Consider the following 23,058-nt stretch of genomic DNA (forward strand, 5'->3'; position numbering starts at 1 on the left):
TTTTAAAGAACAAGAGGAGGCCCTTTGTCATCTTAAATCCCTTTATCTGGGCTTCACTCCATAATCTTTTGCCTTATACCTTTGGTTCAACACTTTCTATATGTTTAAGCTTATCAAGAATCATTTTTAATGCTCCCTAAATAATTTTTAGCCATAACTCCTTTGGCCAATATTTGTGGTTCTTAGAAGTTAAAGGTGCTAACTCAACAATATGTGAAAATCAATGTGGTATTTGATTTTTAGGTTTGTCCTCTGATACTTAGATTATGTCCAGATATTAAGATTTATGGAAATGTAATCAGTGGCTGAGTAATCCTGGCCATTATGGAAAGTTTTGTATATAAGAAGTAAAGGCAACGTTGACCAAAACACTACACTTCAAGAGAAACATAATCTTGTTTCTGAGGAGACCGTGAGTATAACTTCTTTTGGGCAAAATTCATATTTGAATTATTGAACTCATTATTTCCTATAGCACAACTCTTGCATTTTTAAAAAGTGTTCATATTTGTTGCATATTTATCTTAATATAAATGTGTCTATTTAAGTTAGGGATCATTCTTCTAAGGTCTTATTTATTCTTGAATTTTTTTGTGAACTTATTAATTACTAGATGACAGATTTGCTTATTAATTCAGCATTTTGAATGTTGAAAAACTGCTGGTTGGCCTTCATGTACAAGTTTGTCCCTTTCTAAAATATCTTTGTAGAAACATGGTTAAAAATCCATTTGTAAGAGACACTATTTTATCTAATCCTACACTAACTAAGGGGCCAAACTCTTGGACCAGAGGGCCAGATTGAGGTCTTGAGAGCTTCAGTCTGGTTTTCTAGTTGGTTGGAGACTATGCTAAGTGTTCGATATGAATTCTGACAAATGGTTATACGCCTTTGTCGAAACATCAGCAACTGAGAAATCACCTCTTTCCAAAGATTCCCACTTGAGTCCAATGATCCAAGTCTTACAAAGCTCTTCACTATGTGGAATTAAAATCTTTCCATGTGTGACCACCAAATATTGTTCCTGATACTTGGTAGTTTCTTTTTCTTTTTTAGATTTATTTATTTATTTATTTGAGAAAGGAGAGAAAGCACGAGTGGTTGGGAGGGGCAGAGGGAAAGGGGGACACAGACTCCAAGCTGAGCAGGGAGCCCAACCCCAAGCTCAGACTCAGGACTCTGAGGTCATGACCTGAGCTGAAGGCATACGCTTAACCAACTGAGCCACTCAGGACCCCAACACTTAGCAGTTTCTTAGCAAATATTTATGGAAAGACTTATTTCCTACACACTAAAAATGAATTGATTTAAAACTGTCCTCCACGTGGTGTCTCTTCAAATATTTGAGGGAAAATATCTCTTCTCCCTCGAGGCTTTTTCAGCAACTTAATATCTGAGGATTCTCAAACTTGTGGTTGGTGATTACAATATAGAAGGGAGGTTAGATGTTCTGGATCTAATGTCAAATATTTTGTCTATGCTGAGAAATAAGTGATAATTAGCATCACAAGATCAGAAAAGTAGTGGGCCATAAAAGTGCCCATTTGGAAAAAGTTTAAAATTGTAATTTCAATCAAGAGGTAAAAATGGAAAAGAACATCAGTTTAGTTCTAATAAGTCTGAGTGTATGGGGAATTCCTTATTGTCCAAGAGAAAATGCTGACCAGCTGCCTCAAGGACCACATGTTGACAAGCAAGGCTGATCAATTTTAAGTTGGGCAATCCAGTTTTTCAGGTAACTCAAAGCAAAAAATTCATTCATTTTATAGCAAGGACATTTTGTCACTGGGGTGTACTATGTTGTAGGTACAAGAAACCTAATAATTATGGTGTTCTCATTTTACTTTTCAAATGATGCACTTTTAGTTTCATAAATGGTATCACATACACTATACTGCATCTACCAAATGAACTGTATTCTGTGCCTTGTTTTTACAATCCATTTGAGATAACTTTTCATATAAATACAAACGTATCTGCTTCACTTTTTTCTCTTTGGGGAGAGAGTGTTATAGTATTTTTTCTTTTTATTTTTGAATTCAAATATGATTGATCAACATTATATCCATTTCAAGTCTACAACATTAAGGATTCGATATTTGTATGTATTACAAGATGATCTCCACAATAAGTCTAGTTCACACCCATCATCATACAGAATCATTTTTTCCTGAGATGAAAACTTTTAAGATCTACTCTTTTAGCAACTTAAAAAATGTAATACACTAACTATAGTCTCCGTGCTGTATATTATATCCCCCTGACATCTGTTTTATAACTGGGAGTTTATACTTTTTAATCCCCTTCTCCTGTTTCATCCCCTTTCTACCTCCCTGCCTCTGGTAACCACCAATCTATTCTCTGTATCCATGAGTTCAGCTGTTTGGCTTTTGTTTAGGGATTTGTTTGTTTAGATGTGACACATAAGTGAGACCATACGGTATGTGTCTTTCACTGTCTGATTTATTTCACTGAACATAATGCTCTCGAGGTCTATCCATATTGTCCTCTATGGCAAGACTTCCTTCTTTTTAAAGGTTGATAATAGTATTTGTGTGTGTGTGTGTGTGTGTGTGTGTGTGTGTGTGACATTTTCTTTATTCATTTATCCATCAACAGACACTTAGTTTGTTTCCATGGCTTGGCTGTTGCAAATAATGCTGCAGTGAACATGGAGGTGCAGATATCTTGTTGAGTTAGTAGTTTTTTGTTTCCTTTGGATAAATACCCAGAAGTGGAATTGTCCCATATAATCACCTCAGATTAATAAATATTTATAAGCTGTATTAAAAACATCATGAGGGGTTGGAATGGGTGTTATATTGAGACTGAATCTAGGAAAATCAAATGTTCGCACAATGCCCCCTGCCCCAGGACTTTGGGCTCGCAAAATAAGTTGGCCAAAACCTTAAAAAATAAGGCCGAACAAGAATATAATAGAATGTAGTGCCAGAGAATTTGAAGATATTTTTATCAATTAAGATGTGTTCAATATGACTTGAAAACCAAGTGAGAACCATTCTTAAAAGGAATCGAGTAGAGTGAAAACACATGAGGCATTAAAACACCTATGCGGCCGTCCTCCCGTCCCAGTTCATTGCCCCACAGAATATAATCAAACCTACGCTTTTGTACAGTTTGCATGAAGGTCAAATTAGCACAAAATACAAGCATCATGAAAGTGTAAAGGGCTAACACCCATGGCACCGGTTACTCTTGTGTTTCAGGCAAGACCACAATGTGGCTGCTATTAACAGCGGCGAGTGTGATATCTACACTTGGAACCACACATGGTTTATTTGGAAAATTACATCCCACAAACCCTGAAGTGACCATGAATATAGTAAGTTCCCGGGTGGGTGGGGGGAGGGGATCCTACAGAACCGAGAGCTCCTGCCATGACTTAGAATCGTGGCGCGTTGAAGCTTTTCCATGACTGATCAAGAGCAGCTAACAGTATCTACTTACTAGATGCGTTTAAAAACTCAGCTAAAACGGAAAGCTTTGTTTATCCTCATCAGAGTCAGATGATCACCTACTGGGGATACCCAGCTGAGGAATATGAAGTTGTGACCGAAGACGGTTATATCCTTGGGATCGACAGAATTCCTTATGGGAGGAAAAATTCAGAGAATATAGGTATAATCCTTTCTCCCTCCCTTTTTCTCCCTTCCTCTCACCCTCTCTCTTTTCTTCCCTGCATTCCATCCATGTTCCTTTCCTCCCTTCCTTCCTCCTTTCATTGCTCCCTATGACATAATGAGTCTTGCTCATTCTGGAAATGCAACAGTGACGAAGCCTAATCTCAATCTTCAGAGAGATCACCATCAAGCCAATGAGCTGCGTGACCAGATGGTTAGAATAACATGTGATAAGTGCAACGCTAGAGCTAGGGCTCTACAGAGGATATTACACCGGGAGTTCTGGCAAAAGTGCCCAGCTCAGCCAGTGGAGGGCAAGGAGAACTTGCTCTAGGAATAATAACCACACCGAGTCCTGGGGCATCAGGAAGTCAGCCAGGACGGGCGTTGCAGTAGGAAGGATGGGGAGGCGACTTGAGGCTCCTTTCCTAAACAGATGGAGTGATTTAAATAAAAACGTATCTTCTTCTCATTGTGGGAGAATCGTGAAATCTAAAAGAGCAGAGTTAGCAGGATCCCTGTCACTTTCCCACTCACAATCCACTGAAACTGACGTCATGCTGAATTTCCTCCGAATACAAGGTTTTCAATAGCTTTCTGGGGTATGATTGGCAGACAGTAAACTGCACAGGTTTGAAACGCACAGTCTGATACATTTTGTCACTTGAGAGACCACCCCCCATAATTCAGATAATAGATCCAAATATTCAACTCAATCAAGCAAATGAACTCTACTCGTCCGAAAGCCCGTTTCCGTCTTCATGTTTGTCTGAGAATAAGAAATGAGTTTATAAAGCTTGGATACGATCTCCTTCCTCAGGCCGGAGACCTGTTGCATTTTTGCAACACGGTTTGCTCGCATCAGCCACAAACTGGATCTCCAACCTGCCCAACAACAGCCTGGCCTTCATCCTGGCCGACGCCGGGTACGACGTGTGGCTGGGGAACAGCAGGGGCAACACCTGGGCCAGGAGGAATCTGTACTACTCGCCCGACTCCGTCGAATTCTGGGCTTTCAGGTAAAGAAAAGGGACAATTAAAGACGGACAATTAAAAATAAACATGGAGTTGAAAAAGAACGGGGATTCGCAAGCGCGAACGCCACTCCAGTCCCGTTTTAACGTATGACGCTGAGTAGGAAAAAAACAGGTGATTTTTATCCTGATCCAACGGTCTCCCACAAGGGGATAGCAGAAGCCCGCTTCCCATTTCGAAAGATGGTTCCAGGCGATGTGTGGGGAGTGAATGAGAGGGAGATGTGACTCCCCTGCTGGGGCACTGGCGTGGCTCACACAGGAGCATTAAATCTGACTTTCGTGTTTAGCAATGGAAAGAATCCCCACCTACAGACGCCGCCTGTTTGCATCCAGTGGTAGCTGGGACGCTCTGCTTCAGAAATGACATCGGCTGTTCTAAGAAGTCCCTGCCCAAAGCACCTGACACTAACGGCCTAGAAGCAGCGATGCTTCGAGAGCCTGGTTTTCTATTTCCCAAAGAGAGGCTTGGCTATAGAAATGCTTGACCTTTAGAAATACAGCGAGGAAATGTGTTTACTTGTATTCTGTCCCTTTTCTTCTTGCAGCTTTGACGAGATGGCTAAATATGACCTTCCCGCCACCATTGACTTCATCTTGAAGAAAACGGGACAGGACAAGCTACACTACGTTGGCCATTCCCAGGGCACCACCATTGGTGGGTAAAAACAGCTGATGCGGGTGGTCTGGCCTGTGGGGACCCCTTCCCAGTGGCCATGCCAACTGCTTTCCGTTCATCATGTAAAGTAACGGTTACGACAGTCCCACAACATAGGGACAATGATTATTCCTATTGTACGTACGGGAAACAAAACGGGAGAGTGAATAGTTTGTGCAAGGCAACGCAGGTAGACGGACTGGGTAGCTGAGCCACCAGTTCAGGCAACCGGCCCCCCGAGCCCACGCTCTGAGACACCCTCACGACCTCCAGGCGGAACTTACTCCATCCATCCAACCACAATTATGGAGTGTTCGCAATGTGTCCTAAGAGCATTGCAATAAATAAGGTAGATGAGGCTTTCTGTCCCTGTATGCTCTAGGGGGAGGCGGAGAGTAACAAGGGTTAGAAAGTAAAATACGGAGTAGGTTAGGTAATGGTGATGCCACGGAAGCAGGTAAATCAGGACAGGCAGTTCGGGAGCGTCAGAGGGGTCACAGCGAGTGCAGACGAGAACAGCACCAGCACTCCCTGGGGCGGGAGGGCGGGGGGCACCATGCACGCCTGAGAGACTGCGCTCTGGGAAGAGGGAACAGCAGGTGCACAGGCTCCGAGGTTGCAGCCTGTTCAAGGGATGGAGATGGATGAAGCGCCTCACCGTGTAGCTGCATCGGATGCAAAGCAAGAGCCGAGGTGCGGATGCGGCCGAGGAGACCGGACAGCTCGGGGCTTTGGGCCGTGGTAGGGATTTCAGCTCTCACTCTGAATGCAAAGGGGACCACAGGGAACTCCAGTTCTGAAGACAGGTGTTCCAGGATCCGACCTCAGGCTCCTCCATGGGATCAGAGGTTACACGGCCCCATTGACAGGATCCCCTCCAGCTGCTGGTGAGGAATGAAGGCCAGGATAGAGGAACCAGCTAGGGGCTCAGAGTAACCCTCTCCAGGCCTGGCAGTGACCCGGATGCGGGTGGGGCCTGGGTGCACAGTTGGGTTCTGGAGGTACAACCTACACGACTTGCCTCTACATCGGGTTCAGGGGATAAGGGAAGGAGTCCAGGATGACACAAGACTTGTGGCCTGAGCACCCGGAGCCATGGGGATGCCCAGCCCCGAGGGGTCGGCAGTGACAAGGGCTCTATAGGGTCTGGAGGGCGGGGGCCCTGTTTTCTGGCTGCTGGCTGTCAAGGCACCCATTGGAGATCGAAGTGGAGGGCTACGCAGTCGGGTGGCGATACAAATCTGGAGTTCAGGGAAGAGGACCGGACTGAAAACCCCGAAATGTACGTGAGCCAGGATGCAACGACCAGGGGAGCGCGTTCTGACTGGAGAGAGGAGGAGCCCAAGGGACAAGGCCCGGGCCACCCTTACTTTGGAGGATGGGAAAGAATCAGGTGCAGAAGCGAGACACGATGGTGACAGCGCTGGGAGGGAAGCGGAGGACCTGGTGTGGAGGCGGGGGGAGAATGAGTTCTAAGAAGGAGAAGGAGGCCAACTGTGCAGGGGGCTGCCGAGGCGTCCTGTGGCCTGAAGTCAGGGAGGGATTTGGCAGCGGGTCGGGTGTAGGGACAACCGCACGGCCCGGTCGGGTGACAGCTGCACCAGGTGAGCCCAAGAGCATGATGGAGAGAGCGACGGAGGGAGGGGGAAGGGCCACTGGGGAGGAGCCACGACGTGTGTCCGTGTGTGTGCAGGCGTCACCGTGGCTGCTGACCAGGCCCATGGGAAGCCAAGCATTCAGAACAGCCCCGTGTAGACGTCTACACAGGGAAGCAGGTGAAGCGGCGGCTGGGTGTGTGCATCGCACCTACAGGACTTTAAGGATTTTATTCACTTATGTAAAGTGGGAAGGAGAGAGCACGCGAGGGAGCACACCAGCAGGGGGAGGAGCAGACCCCGCTCTGAGCCGGACCCACCCCGGGACCCGAGGTCAAGACCTGAGCCCAAGGCAGACATTCAACCGACTGACCCGACTGACCCGCTGGTGCCTCTCACCTATAAAATTTAATTTAATTTTAAAAATCATTTCCTATTTTTTCTAAAAGACTTTACTTGTTTATTCAGGAGAGACACACAGAGAGAGGCAGAGACCCAGGCAGAGGGAGAAGCAGGCTCCCTGCAGGGAGCCCGACGTGGGACTCGATCCCGGGACTCCGGGTCACCATGTGAGCGGAAAGCAGACGCTCAATCCCTGAGCCACCCAGGCGTCCCTTACCTATAGAATTTTAAAGGAAAAGGTCCGTGAGGTTGGGCACAGTTCCCAGGGAGATGAGGATTGGTATCCAGGGCGTTTTATAAACAAGCGCCTCTGGGGCCAAGGGCAGAGAAGCGAGAGTAGTCAGAGGGAGAAGGTGACACCGTCCCACGAAGGCCCCGCCGACACTGTAGGAGGTGGCTCTTCAGAGTCTTGACTGGGACTAGGCGGCCGAGCCTTTTTCCCGACTTGCCGACCAGCATTTGATGCACACGTGCCCTGGGAAAGGGATTCCCTTGAATCCTTTGACAACCTTGGATCCTCTTGAGCAAAAGCGAAATCAGAGACGAGTCACAACCGTCCCCGCCCCTGGGGTTGGACAAAGGCCTCAGGCAGGAAGAGGAATCTGAGCAGTTACAGCACAGCATCAGTCACACGTGGTCAACGGTTGACTCAAAATCCTTTTTTTTTTAAAGAACAGAAGATTTATTTATTTATTTTAGAGGGATCGCGTGCGTGTGCGGGAAGGGAATCTCAAGCGGACGTCCCACTGAGCGTGGAGCCCCTCGGGGGCTGGATCCCACGACCCTGAGATCACGACCTGAGCAGAAACCACGAATCGGATGCTCAACCCACGGGCCATCCAGGAACTCCTCACAATCCTTTATTAAAAAGGGGGAGATGTTCTAGATTACTAAAATTGACTCCTTCCGTTTCTCAAACCATTCCAAAATGTCACCGTTTTGGAGGGAAATCCGCCTTGACTTCTGACGCAGCGCTGCTTTTTTTAAACAGCACACATCGAGTAGAGTTTAAACTTCTCTCGATGATCCAGGGTTATGAAACTCGAGACGCAAGGCAGACAATTTCCCAGGATTTACTGAGATGAGTAGAACTGACACTAAATGACCCCAAACTACCACTCTTTGGAGTCATTTGAACTTTGAACATTCCGTTCTTCTTTGTCACTGACGGGGGACTTGTCATTGCTATTGCCGCACGCATAGATTTCTGGAAGGTGTTTCCGCTCTGAATTCGCATCTCGGAATCTTCTGAGTCCTGAGAGGCGGGAGGAGTGTCCTTGTTAGAATCGCGTCTCAAAGAGGATTGTTTATTGGGAGCAAGCGAGCGTATTCTGAGAATCACCCGTCCTGACAGTGCAGGGACCTCTAGACACCCGTGCAAACTCTTCATGTGTGATTCTTGTTTCTTTTGGGTGAAAATCTGCAGATTGGGGCAAGCAGGCAAAGGATCCCTTCCCAAACATAGGATTCTTACAAAGACCATTCTTCCTCAAGTAGAATTAGGCCAAGGTAGGTGTTTACATTTGAAAATCTTTTTTTTTCCCCCAGGACATTCTTAATGCCTGAAAAATTAATTAATTAATTAATGTCTTAATTAATGTTATTAACCGTGGGGAGAGATTGTCCTATGTAGTTTGACCATATAGAGCTTAGCTCACAGCCCAGGCTACTAATATGCTACTGTTCATAATACCACGTAACTCTAGGGACGCCTGGAGGGCTCAGCGGTTGAGCATCTGCCTTCAGCCCAGGGTGTGATCCTGGGGTCCTGGGATCGAGTCCTGCATCGGGCTCCCTGCATGGAGCCTGCATCTCCCTCTGCCTGTGTCTCTGCCTCACTCTCTGGGTCTCTCATGGATAAATAAATAAAATCTAAAAAAAAAAAAAAGGGAATTAACTACAGACAAGAGCTGAATATATTCACCATATTTGAAATGTTTGAATTATTGTGGCTACTCACTTACCCAGCATTTACGCTGTGCCAAGTGTCCTGGGAAATACCTTCCATAATTCATTTGGTTCCCCCCAAAAAAACCTACTGAAGCACTCACTATTAGCCCCATATTTAGGATGAGGGAAATGAGGCTCTTCGCCTTTAGGTGACTTGTCCAAGGTCACAAAGCTAATAAACCACATAGCCAGGATTCAAATCTCAGTTGGTCGGATTTCAAACGTTTTTAATCTTCCCACTTCCGTACCCTACTCATAGTAAATGCCGATTAATTATCTCACTGTAATGACATGAATTTGAACTCCTCAAGACCTACATGCAGTATAAATAGCGTTTTGCCCCCCCGTGGGAATCGTAAAGTTGGCCTATTTTCTACAGTCAGATGAAAGAGTCTATTACAACGTTTTACAAGTTCTAGCCTCCTGTTCCCAGAGAGAATCTACGAAAATAAAACAAAGATACTAAAATCTGATCTCTTCGAACAAGCGGAGACTGTCAGCGTCTCCTTCACACAGGGCATTCGGAGTAAATAATGTCGTGCTCGGAAAACACACGCGCACACGCCTTCTCCACTGGCCCGTGTTGTTCTGTTTCAGGTTTCATCGCCTTTTCCACCAATCCCAAGCTGGCGAAACGGATCAAAACCTTCTATGCATTAGCTCCCGTTGCCACCGTGAAGTACACCGAAACCCTGTTAAACAAACTCATGCTCGTCCCTTCGTTCCTCTTCAAGGTATGTGATTCTCTGTAACCGAATCTCGGATCCCAAGTTGTCCGCGTGTCTCGCCGTGAGGGAAAGGGAGCGAAACACCTGGTGGAGGGCCACGGCCGACGGTGCAGATGTGCGCTTGTGTGTTTTATTTCCCCGACCTTGGCTGGCTCCCCGTCCAGCGGGCGGGACCCCCTTCGTCTCTGCGTCTCCCCACTTCTGTGGGTTAGCGGGGCAGAGTGCTCCTCCCCTTCACCGACGTTTCCCCCCTAGTTGTATGGAAACCACAATCAGGGAAGCGGGGAGAGGAACAAAAGCAGTCACAGAAGAAGCCTCAACCACCTGCACCAAGGAAACCAGAAAGGGGAAGGATAGAAAAGAACGGGAAGGACAAGGAGGGGAGCAATGCTCGGGGAGGCCCCTGGAAGGCCCTTGGCTTTGCAAGCCTTCCCCCCACCCGAGCTCCCCTGTACGTGGGGCTCCCGAGTGCGGAGCATGCACTAAGCCATGCCTCGTGGGCTCGTGGGGGGGATGCTCTGTGCTTCTGCAGCACCTGATCACCTACTTCTCCCCCTGTCGAAGCCGGCACCGCGGGCCGGGACCCTGCTTCCTTTGGGGGAACCGTTGTCCTGCGGGCTGAGGGGAGTCAGGATGCCCTTTCCTCCCGTGGTTCTGGACGATTCATTTCCTTTCACTCTGAACTGACTGTGTGTCGAGCACCCAAGAGACTCTCTAGCAGTCAAACCGCATTTGTAAAGCTCTTGTTCAAAGCGTGAATGCACGTGATGACCTTGGGTGGAGTCACTGTCGCGTGGATGCAGGTGTTTATTCGCTACTGGGCTCAGCTTTGGCGATGGGCCATGTGCACAGCGGGTTCAAAGCCGGTGATAACAAATGTTGGACCTCGATCGGAAGCTTAGGGCCTGGGGCCGGATGCCGGCTTGTACGGTGCATAACCTCCCAGCCGGTTGTAGGCAGCACAGGGCCCTGACTCTCTCCTGTCTCCTCTTGAGCGATATGGGGTCACAGAATTGAGGCAAACGCTTTCAATAATCAGACCACCTCAGCTCATTGTCTTTCCAGAGGCTTCCAGACCACGTGGCGCAGACTCACCATTCTGCTCCGGATCCTTTCGTGTTCCACTGCTGACGTCACGCATCTAGCTCTTACTCACGACATGTCTCCCACGTTGTTTCATGATCTTATTTCATGACGCTTATTTGCCCGACTAGACTGTAACCCCTTGGGCCTTACACTTCCCGGGAGCCACCATGTTCCCAGCGGAACAATAAATATTCGAAGTCGATCATCTGTCCTGTCCACTCCACAACTTTATTGTGGGAATTAAACAAGAGAAGTATTTAGGATTCCCGAAGCGACATGACGAGCCATGAACATCTCGTGAGCCTATTCACCCCTGAACCGGTCAACCAGACGAATTAATGGGTCTTCTCCGTCGGTTGATTTTTTGCAAACCTCTATCAATGCTTTTATTTTTCAGCTTATATTTGGAAACAAAATATTCTACCCACACCACTTCTTTGATCAATTTCTCGCCACCGAGGTATGCTCCCGCGAGACGGTGGATCTCCTCTGCAGCAACGCCCTGTTTATCATTTGTGGATTTGACACTATGAACTTGAACATGGTTTGTATGCATTGACATTTCTACTCTGAATATTTTGAGCAACATTTTGATCGATGCCTTGTCCTACCACCAGTTAGACATGGTACTTTAAACAGCTAGAAGTAGTGGGCATCCGTGTGGCTCTGTTGGGGAACCATCCGATGCATGTCTTGCTCTCAGGGTCATGAGGTCAAGCCCCGTGTTGGGCTCCATGCTGGGTGTGGAGCCTACTTAAAAAAAAAAAAAAAAGAAAAGAAAACCCACCACCACCAACAACAAAAACCAACCAGAGAAGTAGAAGTAGCTTCAGAATTGTGTTCAAGCCCAAGGGAAGTCACATCATTGCTCCCAGTTTCGTTCCCTCCAGCTCCATGCTGGCACCAAGTTCCCCCTAAGTAAACAGCATGTAGAAAAAAAAATTGTAGATAGTGAGCACTACCCACTCCTGACCTCTTAAGGTGTAACATTTAAATTCTGCGAGGGGAGTCATGGAACGATATTTTTGACATTCTCCTCCACCAATGTCTGAGCACTGAATAAATGTTCTTAGTGCTGATAGTCATTTCCATAAATTTTATAAAATTTATTTCTGAGCAACTATTGATGTCAGCTTTCGTCCATATACTTTATCTGGCTGTTTCACTTGCTTTGAATCGGGTTTGGGTTTTAAAACATATGTGACAATAAATAAATAAATAAACAAACAAACAAACAAATAAATAACAAAAAATAAAAATAAATAAATAAATAATAAAAAATAAAACATATATGACAAAACGCAGTATCAAAAGTAGTTTAAGAGCACGGATTCAGGTTAGGGACCTACGTTCGAATCCTGTCTTTGGAGCTGAGTCACGACTCCTCTGTCTTGGTTTCCTTGTCCCCGAAATGTATTATTGTGGAGATGAAGTGAACGAATGTGTGTCAAGCATATAGAACCTAGTTCAAAGCATATCGCTCGTCGTAATAACATATGCTTTGCTACTAATACTATTATACGTTGAAAATGACCCTCACTCAGCATTATCGGTTTAGTTATAGACCCTTGAATACCTGAGGAAACCAAGTTTATTGAGAAGAAGGTCTATGCTACCTCCAGGTGCCTCCTCACTAAACGGTATCTATGGGGCGTTCCTAAGTGCTGTGGCTACTGGGAACAGAACGGTGAAAGCAGAGACGTTCCTGCCCTCGTGGAACTCAAGGACATCCCGTTCTCCTTCCCAATGCTGGTCAGAATCTGTGGATATTTTAAAACATAGATGAATGAAGGGAACTTTCCTTAGGTTCTATTTTGGGTAGTGAATTAAAGTCCCATCCTTCTCTCCGTCTCCATGGCTCTGGGAACATCTGTCATGTTGTATGTGGGAAGGACGGAGCCGTCTACCCTCGTCACACTAAGAAAGCGCAGCCCCGATTACTGCACTGCGTCCATAAGAGCCTTCTGGGGAAAAATCATAGTAAAATAGAGACAAGAGGAGCCAAGGAGATTAGCGATTTCATCCTTGTGCATGAAGATTCTGTGGAGAGATACTTCGTTCTTCTGCGATGATAGTCAATTCGTTCAACTCTGTCCATGATCCTCTACACAGAGCCACCAAGATCCACTACGAACTAGTCTATACAGCACAGACGGATTTCAGGTTGTCGTCCGGAGTCTGATCCATGTGGATTAGGGCACTTCTAGGAGAGCAGGGTAGCACTAGGATGGTACGTGTCCTATACACGTGTGCCGACTCTCGCACACACGATGTGTACGTACGTATCTATAATTACATATGCACGTATAGGGCTGCCAAGCAAGAGGCTTGTGTGTGGACATTATATTTACTGCACTCTGTGCCTGGGCAGAGGAGAGAGAAAGCTGAGAAGTTAGAGATCCAGATTAAACTCTCTGGCACTACCCCAATACGAGCTGCATGGCATTGGACGTTTCTCTAAACTTCCCAGAGCCCCGCGTCCCATTTTTGATAGAAGGTGTGATGAGCTGTCCTCACTGAGTGGATACAAACCCAACTGGCTCAGGCACGTGTGCTTTGCGAGCTCTAAAGCAGCATGGAGCTGTGGTGCTCGTGTCCTTTGGTAAATGCTACCCTTAGGCACTTGACCTGGACCAGAGAAATGTAAATCTTAGCTGCTTTTAAGGAACCAAATATACATCTGCGTGTGCATTTGCTTTCTAGAGTCGCTTGGATGTGTATCTGTCACATAATCCAGCAGGAACATCGGTTCAGAACGTGCTCCACTGGTCCCAGGTATCATTTCTCAAATGCTGTTAAAACTTCTTTTGTGGGGTCCCTGGGTGGCTCAACAGTTGAGCATCTGCCTTCAGCCCAGGGCGTGACCCCAGGGTCCCGGGATCGAGTCCTGCGTCGGGCTCCCTGCATGGAGCCTGCTTCTCCCTCTGCCTGGGTCTCTGCCTCTCTCCCTGTGTCTCTCATGAATAAATAAATAACATCTTTTAAAATAAAAAAATAAAATAAAATTTCTTCCATGTGCCTGAGCCCCTGGCACTTTACCTAAAGCACAGTCTTATAATAGTGCCAGGTGCAGGGAATTTTTTTAGTATGTGGCTGCCGGCTGAAAATAACTATCAATCCACACGAATGGAAATCCTATAAGGGGCGTCTCGGTGGCTGAATCAGTTAAGCTTTTGACTCTCGTTTTCGGCTCAGGTCATGATCACGGGGTCGTGACGTGGAGCCCAGGGTCAGGGTCTGCACTGAATGTGGAACCTGCCTCAGATTCTCTCTCTCTCTTCCTCTCCTTCTACCTCTCCCCTCTGTCTCATCCTTTAAAAAATTCTTTCTAATAAAATACAAATAAAATCTAATGAAAACGTCCCTTTGGGCAGCAAAGAAATGAGGGACTTTTTATGACTCGGCCCATGAGAAAAAAAATATTTCAGGCAAAGCCACATTTAAACTTGCACAAGTACCTGGTCCTGGATGAACAATAGTCTTAGCTTTTGGAAGGGGAAGAATGTTTTTCAAAAATTTTTTGAATTGCAAGTAAACTAAACGGAAGGATTCGAATTTTGTTTGCCACATGGCAAGGAGAGGTTTTATTTACTCGTGTTCTTCATTTCTCTGCACTAGGCTGTTAAGTCTGGGAAGTTCCAAGCTTTTGACTGGGGAAGCCCAGTTCAGAACATGATGCACTATCATCAGGTAAGCTTCTTCACGTTGACGTTGTTCACATTTTGAAAGGCAAAGCTATAAAAGGCTGAAATTACGATGACCATGCGTATATTTTCCAAAGGAACGTTGGTGCCCAGACTCATCCTTAAGGCAATTAGGAAGTAGGCGGTAATTTCCTTGGAATCCCTTCATCACGCAGATGTCAGCCCGTCTCCCTTCTCCCACAGCTTTGTGCTGTGTAGAGAAGATGGTCCCCCAAGCCCCCCAGTTTTGTGACATTTTGATGTCTTTAAAGACACCTCATCAGATCAAACATTGTTGAAAACACTTTCCCCCCAACCATCGCCTCCTTAAAGTCCCCAGACACAGACTTTCTTTGTATCTACCTTTCTACTGGGCTCTACTACCAGGAATCAGAGACATTTATCTTAGAGGACCTGGAATAACAAATCCCAAGCCCACCCTCCCTCCGGCCAAGCCAAAAACAGCACAGGATGGTCTTCGACTAACTGAGCAGTGACACTAATTTAAGAGCCAGAAGGTAGCATTTAGAAAACTCTTTGAACAATGGAGCATGAATAAAGGAAAGTAGGTTTATTATTATGGATATCCTCCACCATGGTGAAGGGTTAAAATACTATGGAAAATTATATATGATGAAATATCTTGCTATGACGAGTTGGCTATTATATAAGATGGGAATATAGAAATATAGAAAACTTAGTATATTGGATTAGTAATTCTCATTACTAACAAAATTCTCTGTCGATAATGGTAAAATTGGTGATTCCTTACTTATTCCCTTGTCTTGCTTCATAAACCTCCTTAAAATTTATGTGTAAATGGTGATTTAGAAAGAGCAAATGGGACTGGTGATAGTTTCTATCGGAATTTTATCGGATCATTAGTAAAATCAAGTAAGCATTCAACAAATACAACCCCTTAGTGAACTGACTGGCCTACCAACTGACCATACTGGTAAATCAATACAAAGCCAAAATAAATGACTCAAGGCATTTCAAGATCATACTTTAGAGTGTCTGGGTAGAGACAGTCTATTACCGTTACGACCCACGCAAATCCACTTCCTTGAGCTTGGGTAGAAATCTAAGTTTTTAATTTGTAAGAATTACCATCGAAAGCCTTGCTGTTCAAGGCGTGGTCCAGGACCAACAGCGTCAGCATCACCGAGAATGCAGAGTCCCGGCTCCTCCTCTAGATGTACTGAGTCAGAATCTTCATTTTAACAAGATCCCCGGGTGATTCACAGGCGCTTTCAAGTTTGAAAAGCGCTGACCTAAAACCTATCGCAGCTACTTTGCTCTGTGGATAAAGGCGACTGTCTCTGGGCAATCACTGGTAGGAATCTGCTTAGAAAACTCGACCATGCCAGGCGCATCAAACTTGAGGGCATTATACTAAGTGAAATAAGTCAGAGAAAGACACATACTGTATGACCTCACTTACATGTTTTTGCTTATCTGAAAACAAAAACAACGGCTGAGTTCATAGATGACAGAGAACAGATGAGTGGTTGTCACAGGTGAGCGATACTGGGTGGATGAACTGGGTCAAGGTGGTCCAAAGGTACAAAATTCCAGTTTATAAACTAAATACATCCTGAGGATGTAGAGTACAGCATGGTGACAACTTACAAAACTGTATTGTATATTTGGGAGTTGCCAAGAAAGCGGATCTTCAGAGTTCCCATCACAAGCAAAAACATTATAACCACGCGTGGGTGACGGGCATCACCTAGACTCATTACGGCGACTATTTCATAACACGTACATATATTAAATCATTATGTTGCACACCTGAAATTAGCACAATGTTTATGTCAATTGCATCTCAATAAAAAAATAAAATCATCAGCCAATGTCATAGCCTCTGGCCAAGGAAGAAGTATTGGGGTCTAAAGTGCGGTCACCTGTGAAAACCGGGTTCTTCCTCTCTTGTGTTTTATTTTTTTTCCCTCTCTTGTGTTTTAGAGCACGCCTCCCTACTACAACCTGACAGACATGCATGTGCCAATCGCAGTGTGGAACGGTGGCAACGACTTGCTGGCCGACCCTCACGATGTTGACCTTTTGCTTTCCAAGCTCCCCAATCTCATTTACCACAGGAAGATTCCTCCTTACAATCACTTGGACTTTATCTGGGCCATGGATGCCCCTCAAGCGGTTTACAATGAAATTGTTTCCATGATGGGAACAGATAATAAGTAGTTCTAGATTTAAGGAATTATTCTTTTATTGTTCCAAAATACGTTCTTCTCTCACACGTGGTTTTCTATCATGTTTGAGACACGGTGATTGTTCCCATAGTTTTGATTTCAGAAATGTGTTAGCATCAACAATCTTTCCGTTGGTAATTTTTGAATTTAAAATGATTTTTAAATTTGGGGCATCTGGGTGGCTCAGTCGGCTAAGTCGTCTGCCTTCGGCTTAAGTCATGATCTCGGGATCCTAGGATGGAGCCTTGTGTCTGGGCTCGCTGCCCGGGGCGGGGGTCTGCTTCTCCTCCTGCTGCTCCCCCCTGCTCGTGCGTGCACACGCGCTCTCTCTCTCTCTCTCTCAAATAAATAAATAAATAAATAAATACTTAATAAAATAAAATCATTTTTAAATTTTTTATTTTTCACCAAGATGAATCTGGAAACACTTGAGAGTACACCTTCCTGGGGCAGTGGAATGTCTCTCCCAGTCCTCCCATTCCATTTACCTGCCAAACCCAACACAGATTGTGAGACCTGAGTCACGGGTGTGGCCCAAAGACGGTCCTGGGATTGAATACTGACACCCCAGGTGCATGGCTGAGATTGAGTACGTTGCTCCCCCTCCCCCTCTGTGCACTGGGGATATTACTTGCTGTTTTGCATATTTGACCTCATGAAAATCCAATTAAGCTATCAGCTCAATTAAGGTCAGCTCACTTTTACTTCCAAGAGGGAAAGGAGCAACAGGCAACAGGGCAGCCCTGGTTCTGGAAACTAGGGTGCAGCGTGTATGCTCCATCCCTCCTGCTGTTCCACTCCGCATCCCTGGACCTCGGCCACGAAACATGCAACGGGCTAGTCAAAAGATTGCTTACATCCCTGCCACCATTCTGGCAGCCACAGGGTCCAGAAGCATTCCGCTGACCACGTAAGTCGGAAGATACAACTGCCACCAGTGGGTACATGCCCCTCGCCTCAAAAAATGGCTCCTCCAAACTTCCAGAATCTCCATGAAGCACAGCCTAACCTGAGAAATCCTATCAATCCTGTAATATTGTGACCTCATGTTTTATAGATTAAGCATTCTGGGTCACACATATCATGCTACGGGTAGGGTTTAACGTATGAAATATGTGAGGTCGAGAGAGTCTTGTACTCACTAGTATCCGGAGCATGGTGAGGGGTCACGACAATAGGATTCTTATCACACGGTCATGCCCCTCGAGCTTTGCTAGAACGTCTGGAGTCTTCTTGTTTATTTACCCCCTTTATTATTAAAGTGGCAACAAGAAATTGCTGAAAGAAGATCATTTAAAAGTCCTTACTTCAAAACTTCAGCAAACTTTGCTGGCAGCCTTTAAGTCAGGAGACTCTCAGAGACGAGTGACACCCACGGAGGTGGAGCTGGGCAAGGAGTCAGACGCTTCATCCACGCGGCCGCCTCCGGAGAAGCGCAGTCACTTTTCCAGGGAACTACCACCCTCTGGTCTGCATTTAACAATCATGGGCAGCTTTGGTTTTAGTTGTTGAACACAAGTAAATGTATCTGCTCCCACAGAAGCTCCGCCAAGAGCTCCCGTTCCTACATCAGAACTGCCAACACACCTCTGACCTCCGAGGATTTATTTCTCTAGCTGCTCCCTTGCTCCCACGTTAATTTGAAGCTAATTTGAGACATGACATATTTCATCCACGAGTATTTCAGGATGTGCTTCTAGACGATCAGCTCTCTTTTTTTAACATAATAAAGCCATTATCACATCCAAAATTTTCTTTAGATCATTAAACATCCAGTCAGTGTTGAGATTTCCAATTGTCTCATAAATGTCAACATTTTTTACAGTTTTTTTGAATATGAACCCAAAGAAGCACTTCACCTTTTGTTGGTTGATCTGCCTCTTACCTCCTTAGGTCTACAGGTCATCTGTCCCCTTTCTTTTTATTTCTTGAATTTTTTGGTTATTGTTGTTAATGAGACTGTACCTTGGGCCTGTGGTTTCACAACATCGAGATTTTGCTGGTTATGTTCCAGTACTATTATTTAACATCTCCCATAAGCCAGGATTTCTAACCCCAACACTCTTGACATTTTATTTGCCAGATAATTTTGCCCAGATAATCCTGGGCAGTCTAGGGTTTATCCTCAGCCTCTACCCACCTGATGTTAGCAGCACACACAGAATTAGTGACAACTCGAAATGTCTCCAGACATCGCCAAATATCAGCTTAAGGGAAAAACCATCCATCCCCCCTGCTGAGAACCATTTTTGTAGGTTATGACCTTTATCACGGTGAGATCTTTTTTGGAAAAGCTACTTCATAAACCATGTTGTGTTTTTCTAGAATGAAAATTATAATGCAGAACTGCTCATCTTTCAGGATGTCAGTAGCCATCCATGCCTTTGCAGGACCCAGATTCAGTTGTTCACCAGGGGTTAGGGAACAATGCTAGTCTAACCGAATCACTTTTCTCTTCATTTATTAGCTGGGATGCTTCCATAGGAGAAAAGTTTCGTCATGTATTGTTTGGCTCCCCAAAATGTATGATTCTTTCCTTTTTTCAATTTCCAAAATTAATTTCCCTTCTTTTAGTCTCATAATAAATTCATGTTCCTTTGCATATTTGATGTGTTTCAATTCAATGCAATTTTTATTCGTAGCGGTATTAAAGTATTCCCTTCTACTGCTTGTGAGAGCCTCTATGAATGGCTCCAATGTCCTTCTGACTTGCCGTCTTGTGCATTTGCCTCTCCTGCTCTGGGGTCAATTCTTTCTCTAAGAAGTCCTGGCTCCTTTTAAGAAGCCATATTCTGGGACCCCTGGGTGGCGCAGCGGTTTGGCACCTGCCTTTGGCCCAGGGCGCGATCCTGGAGACCCAGGATCGAATCCCACGTCGGGCTCCCGGTGCATGGAGCCTGCTTCTCCCTCTTCCTGTGTCTCTGCCTCTCTCTCTGTCTCTCTCTCTGTGTGTGACTATCATAAATAAATAAAAAAATTTTTAAAAAAAGAAGCCATATTCTGCTAGTGAGGGTGATCATTGTTACTGGATTGGCCATTGCTTTTAGGCTTTTTTCATGAAGAGAGCTAGGTAATCTTTTAAAGATAGACTACATCATGGAGTGCTTGGGTGGCTCAGTCGGTTGTGTCTGATTCTTGGTTTTGGCTCATGTCATGACCCCGGAATCGTGAGATTGAGCCCTGCATCAGGCTCTGTGCTCCTTGCGGGGTCTCCTTGAGATTCTCTCCTTCCTTCTGCCCCTCCCCCATTTACTCTAAATAAATAAAAAATAAATAAAACCTTTAAGATAAAAATACATCAGATGTTCATATTAATTTTCTGTCAATTTTTTTTAAAATATCCCCTCTTCATCTCCTTCTCTAGCATAATATCTGTGAACACATAATCCTTGATCTGTTGCAGTAACATCTTGAATGGTTGTCCTTTGTCTAGTCTCTGTATTTGATATCCCAAATTCTTCAATTTCTTAACCTCTAATTCCTCAACCTACCATTCCAATTCCTCATAAATCTAGAGTTACTTATCTATAATATCTCTTCTCCATATACTTTAACCAATAACCTCAATTCTAGTCAAATAATCTTTCTTATGTCTCAAATATACTTCTTAACTTGCATCTTCATATCGTTGCTCACATTCCCCTCCAAAATCCTTCCTAATTTATTTTGAGGTCGCAAGTAGGTTTCTCTGTCCTGCACATAACTCGCATGTGAGTTATAAATGAACAGAGAAGTATGCTGTCATCTAAAACTTACCAGAAATAATATGACTCTATTTTTAAACACTATGGTATTTTAAAATTAAAATATCTAAGCAACTACTCACTTTTTCTTCCAGTAAGGCTATTAAGATTCACAGAGATTGAGTCTCTTAATAAACATCATAAAATTGGCACCATCGGGGCTGGAATCCACATACCCAATCCAAGTATTCTTCTCTTTTTGCTGCACAAAGCTGACATAAATAGCTCTGTTGTGTTGCCAAATTAAATGTTTCTAGAGTTATCTGAGGGAAGAAATGAAGAGAACTGCTGAGGATTTTGTGAAGCATTCTTCAGGGTAATACAGTATAACTGAGTTCCTAGACTCTACACTCGTCTGGTGAGAGAAAGATGCCAGCTGAATGTAATAGGTCCTTGAAAGTGTGCAGGAAAGTAGAAGTAGCTGGATAGATATTAGGACGAGAAAGAAGAGGGGCACTCGGGTGGCTCAGTTGGTCCAGCGTCAGACTCTTGGTTTCAGCTCAGGTCGTGATGTCAGGGTCATGAGATCCAGCCCCGGGTCAGGCTCCATGCTCAGCGCAGAGTCTGCTTGGGATTCTCTCCCTCGTCCTCTACCTCTCCCTTTACTCACCCTCGTTCTCTCCCTCTGTCTCTCTTTCACTCTCTCTCAAATAAATAAAATCTTCAAAAAATATATTAGAAAGAAAGTAGAGGTAAGGAATAGTCAAGAGAGCAAGATATTGAAGGTACAAGAAGGGATTTGAACCTCCGGGTGCAAACCTCACCTGCTTTGCTGTATTTCACTTGGGCATTGTCCTAGTCCAACTCAAAGGTCGTAAAAGCCGTATATAATCTAAGCTAACAGGGAAAAACATTTAAGGCATACAAGTGAGATGTTACTCTAGAATTTTCTTTTGAAAGCAGTGCTCAAAAAAACAAATCAAAATAGATAGATGAGCTCTCTGTTCAAATATCCCTCCCTAAAAAGTAGTTTTCAGATAGGCGCTACTAATGGCAGCAAGTCCAAAACTTCATCGAAGATATTAAATTAAAGCTAAAATAAACTGTAAAATAATTTAAGGTATCATAACATGGTGACATCATAAGGTCTACGGTAAGTAGGGCTATTTGGGAACCTAAAACTGAGCATACTCTAGTAGAGATTTGCCGGTAGAGAAGAATATTTACATTTTCAAGAAAGCAGAATAACACAGCTGTTGAGCACATGAACTAGGAAGTCAATGAGACCTGGGTTCAAGTGTAGATTAACGATTTATTTTATGGAAAAAGGTGTTATCTTTCCAAGGCTGTTTCCTCCAGTGGAAATAATGAAAATACTTACTTCATGGAGTTGTAAGGATTTCTATATTCATTATTGAACAAATTATCTATCGTGCTGCTTCTCTATGCCAGACATTCTAATATCCCTAGTGTATGCTCCATGGTAGCACTCAATCAAATCACCGATTATTAGGCACCATCTATTAAGATCATTTCTCTTTACTCTTATGTTCCAGACAATCTTCTTCTAATAACTTAGCTTCAAGATATAATAACTACTGGTGCACCGTTGGTTGGGTGTCCGACTCTTGATCTCAGGTTTGTGAGTTCAAGCCCCACGTTGGGCTCCACACTAGGCCCACAGCCTACTTAAAATAATAATAATAATTTTTTTGTAAAAAAAAAAAAAAGCTCCTGCAAGATAGAATAACTACTCAGTAAGAAGTTCATAGAGGAAAAAAAAAAAAAAAAAGAAGTTCATAGAGCAGCCAATGTCAGTGCCTGATCTACTACATAGCACATAATTTCTCTGCACACATAAAGCATTGATATTCTGGTTTATCAGGTCTTTTCTAGGATCTTGGTTAGCATAAATCAGTTCTTCAAAGCCTGATTATCTCTAAGTAAACTGATGAAGTCACAGTAATAAAAACAGAAAGCCAACGTCTATATACACAATTATGGAGCCAAGTTAGAGCCAATCTTAGGAACCAGCTGGCCTCTATCTGATTATTCCATTTTTAATAATTATGCATTTTGCTTCTGGATGAATTATATCTCTCTGCATTTTAACCCTCTGGTGTAACTATTTCAAGGTGTATTTCCCAGACAGAAAAGCATCTAGAAAATTCCTTCTTCTTCCTGCACTCATTTGGTTGGCCTGCTCACTCTTCCCACCTTCTCATCTATTGTATCCCCCGGTTGGCTCTCCAAACCAAGGCTCCATCACTTAACTCGCCGTATCTGTGAGCCCAGCCTTTAAGAGGAGCACTTACATTTTTTTAAAGTTCCTCAATTTAAGGTTTCCCGACTAATTCCAACAATGCACTAGTCTTTATTGAAGTG

General features: G+C 44.4%; 1 protein-coding gene across 1 annotated transcript; it reads left to right on the top strand.

The window, feature by feature from the left end:
- Positions 1-370: 370 nt before the first annotated feature.
- On the top strand, positions 371-17,372 carry LIPF (lipase F, gastric type). Its single transcript, NM_001003209.1, is given in 10 exon segments — positions 371-412; positions 3,228-3,343; positions 3,522-3,639; positions 4,462-4,660; positions 5,224-5,333; positions 9,878-10,014; positions 11,492-11,638; positions 13,798-13,869; positions 14,713-14,784; positions 16,746-17,372. Coding segments are annotated over 9 exon segments (1,197 nt in total). The 5' UTR covers positions 371-412; positions 3,228-3,238; the 3' UTR covers positions 16,983-17,372.
- Positions 17,373-23,058: the final 5,686 nt, after the last annotated feature.

Source organism: Canis lupus, chromosome 26 (genome assembly GCF_011100685.1).
Source record: "Canis lupus familiaris isolate Mischka breed German Shepherd chromosome 26, alternate assembly UU_Cfam_GSD_1.0, whole genome shotgun sequence".
NCBI classification, from domain to species: domain Eukaryota; kingdom Metazoa; phylum Chordata; class Mammalia; order Carnivora; family Canidae; genus Canis; species Canis lupus.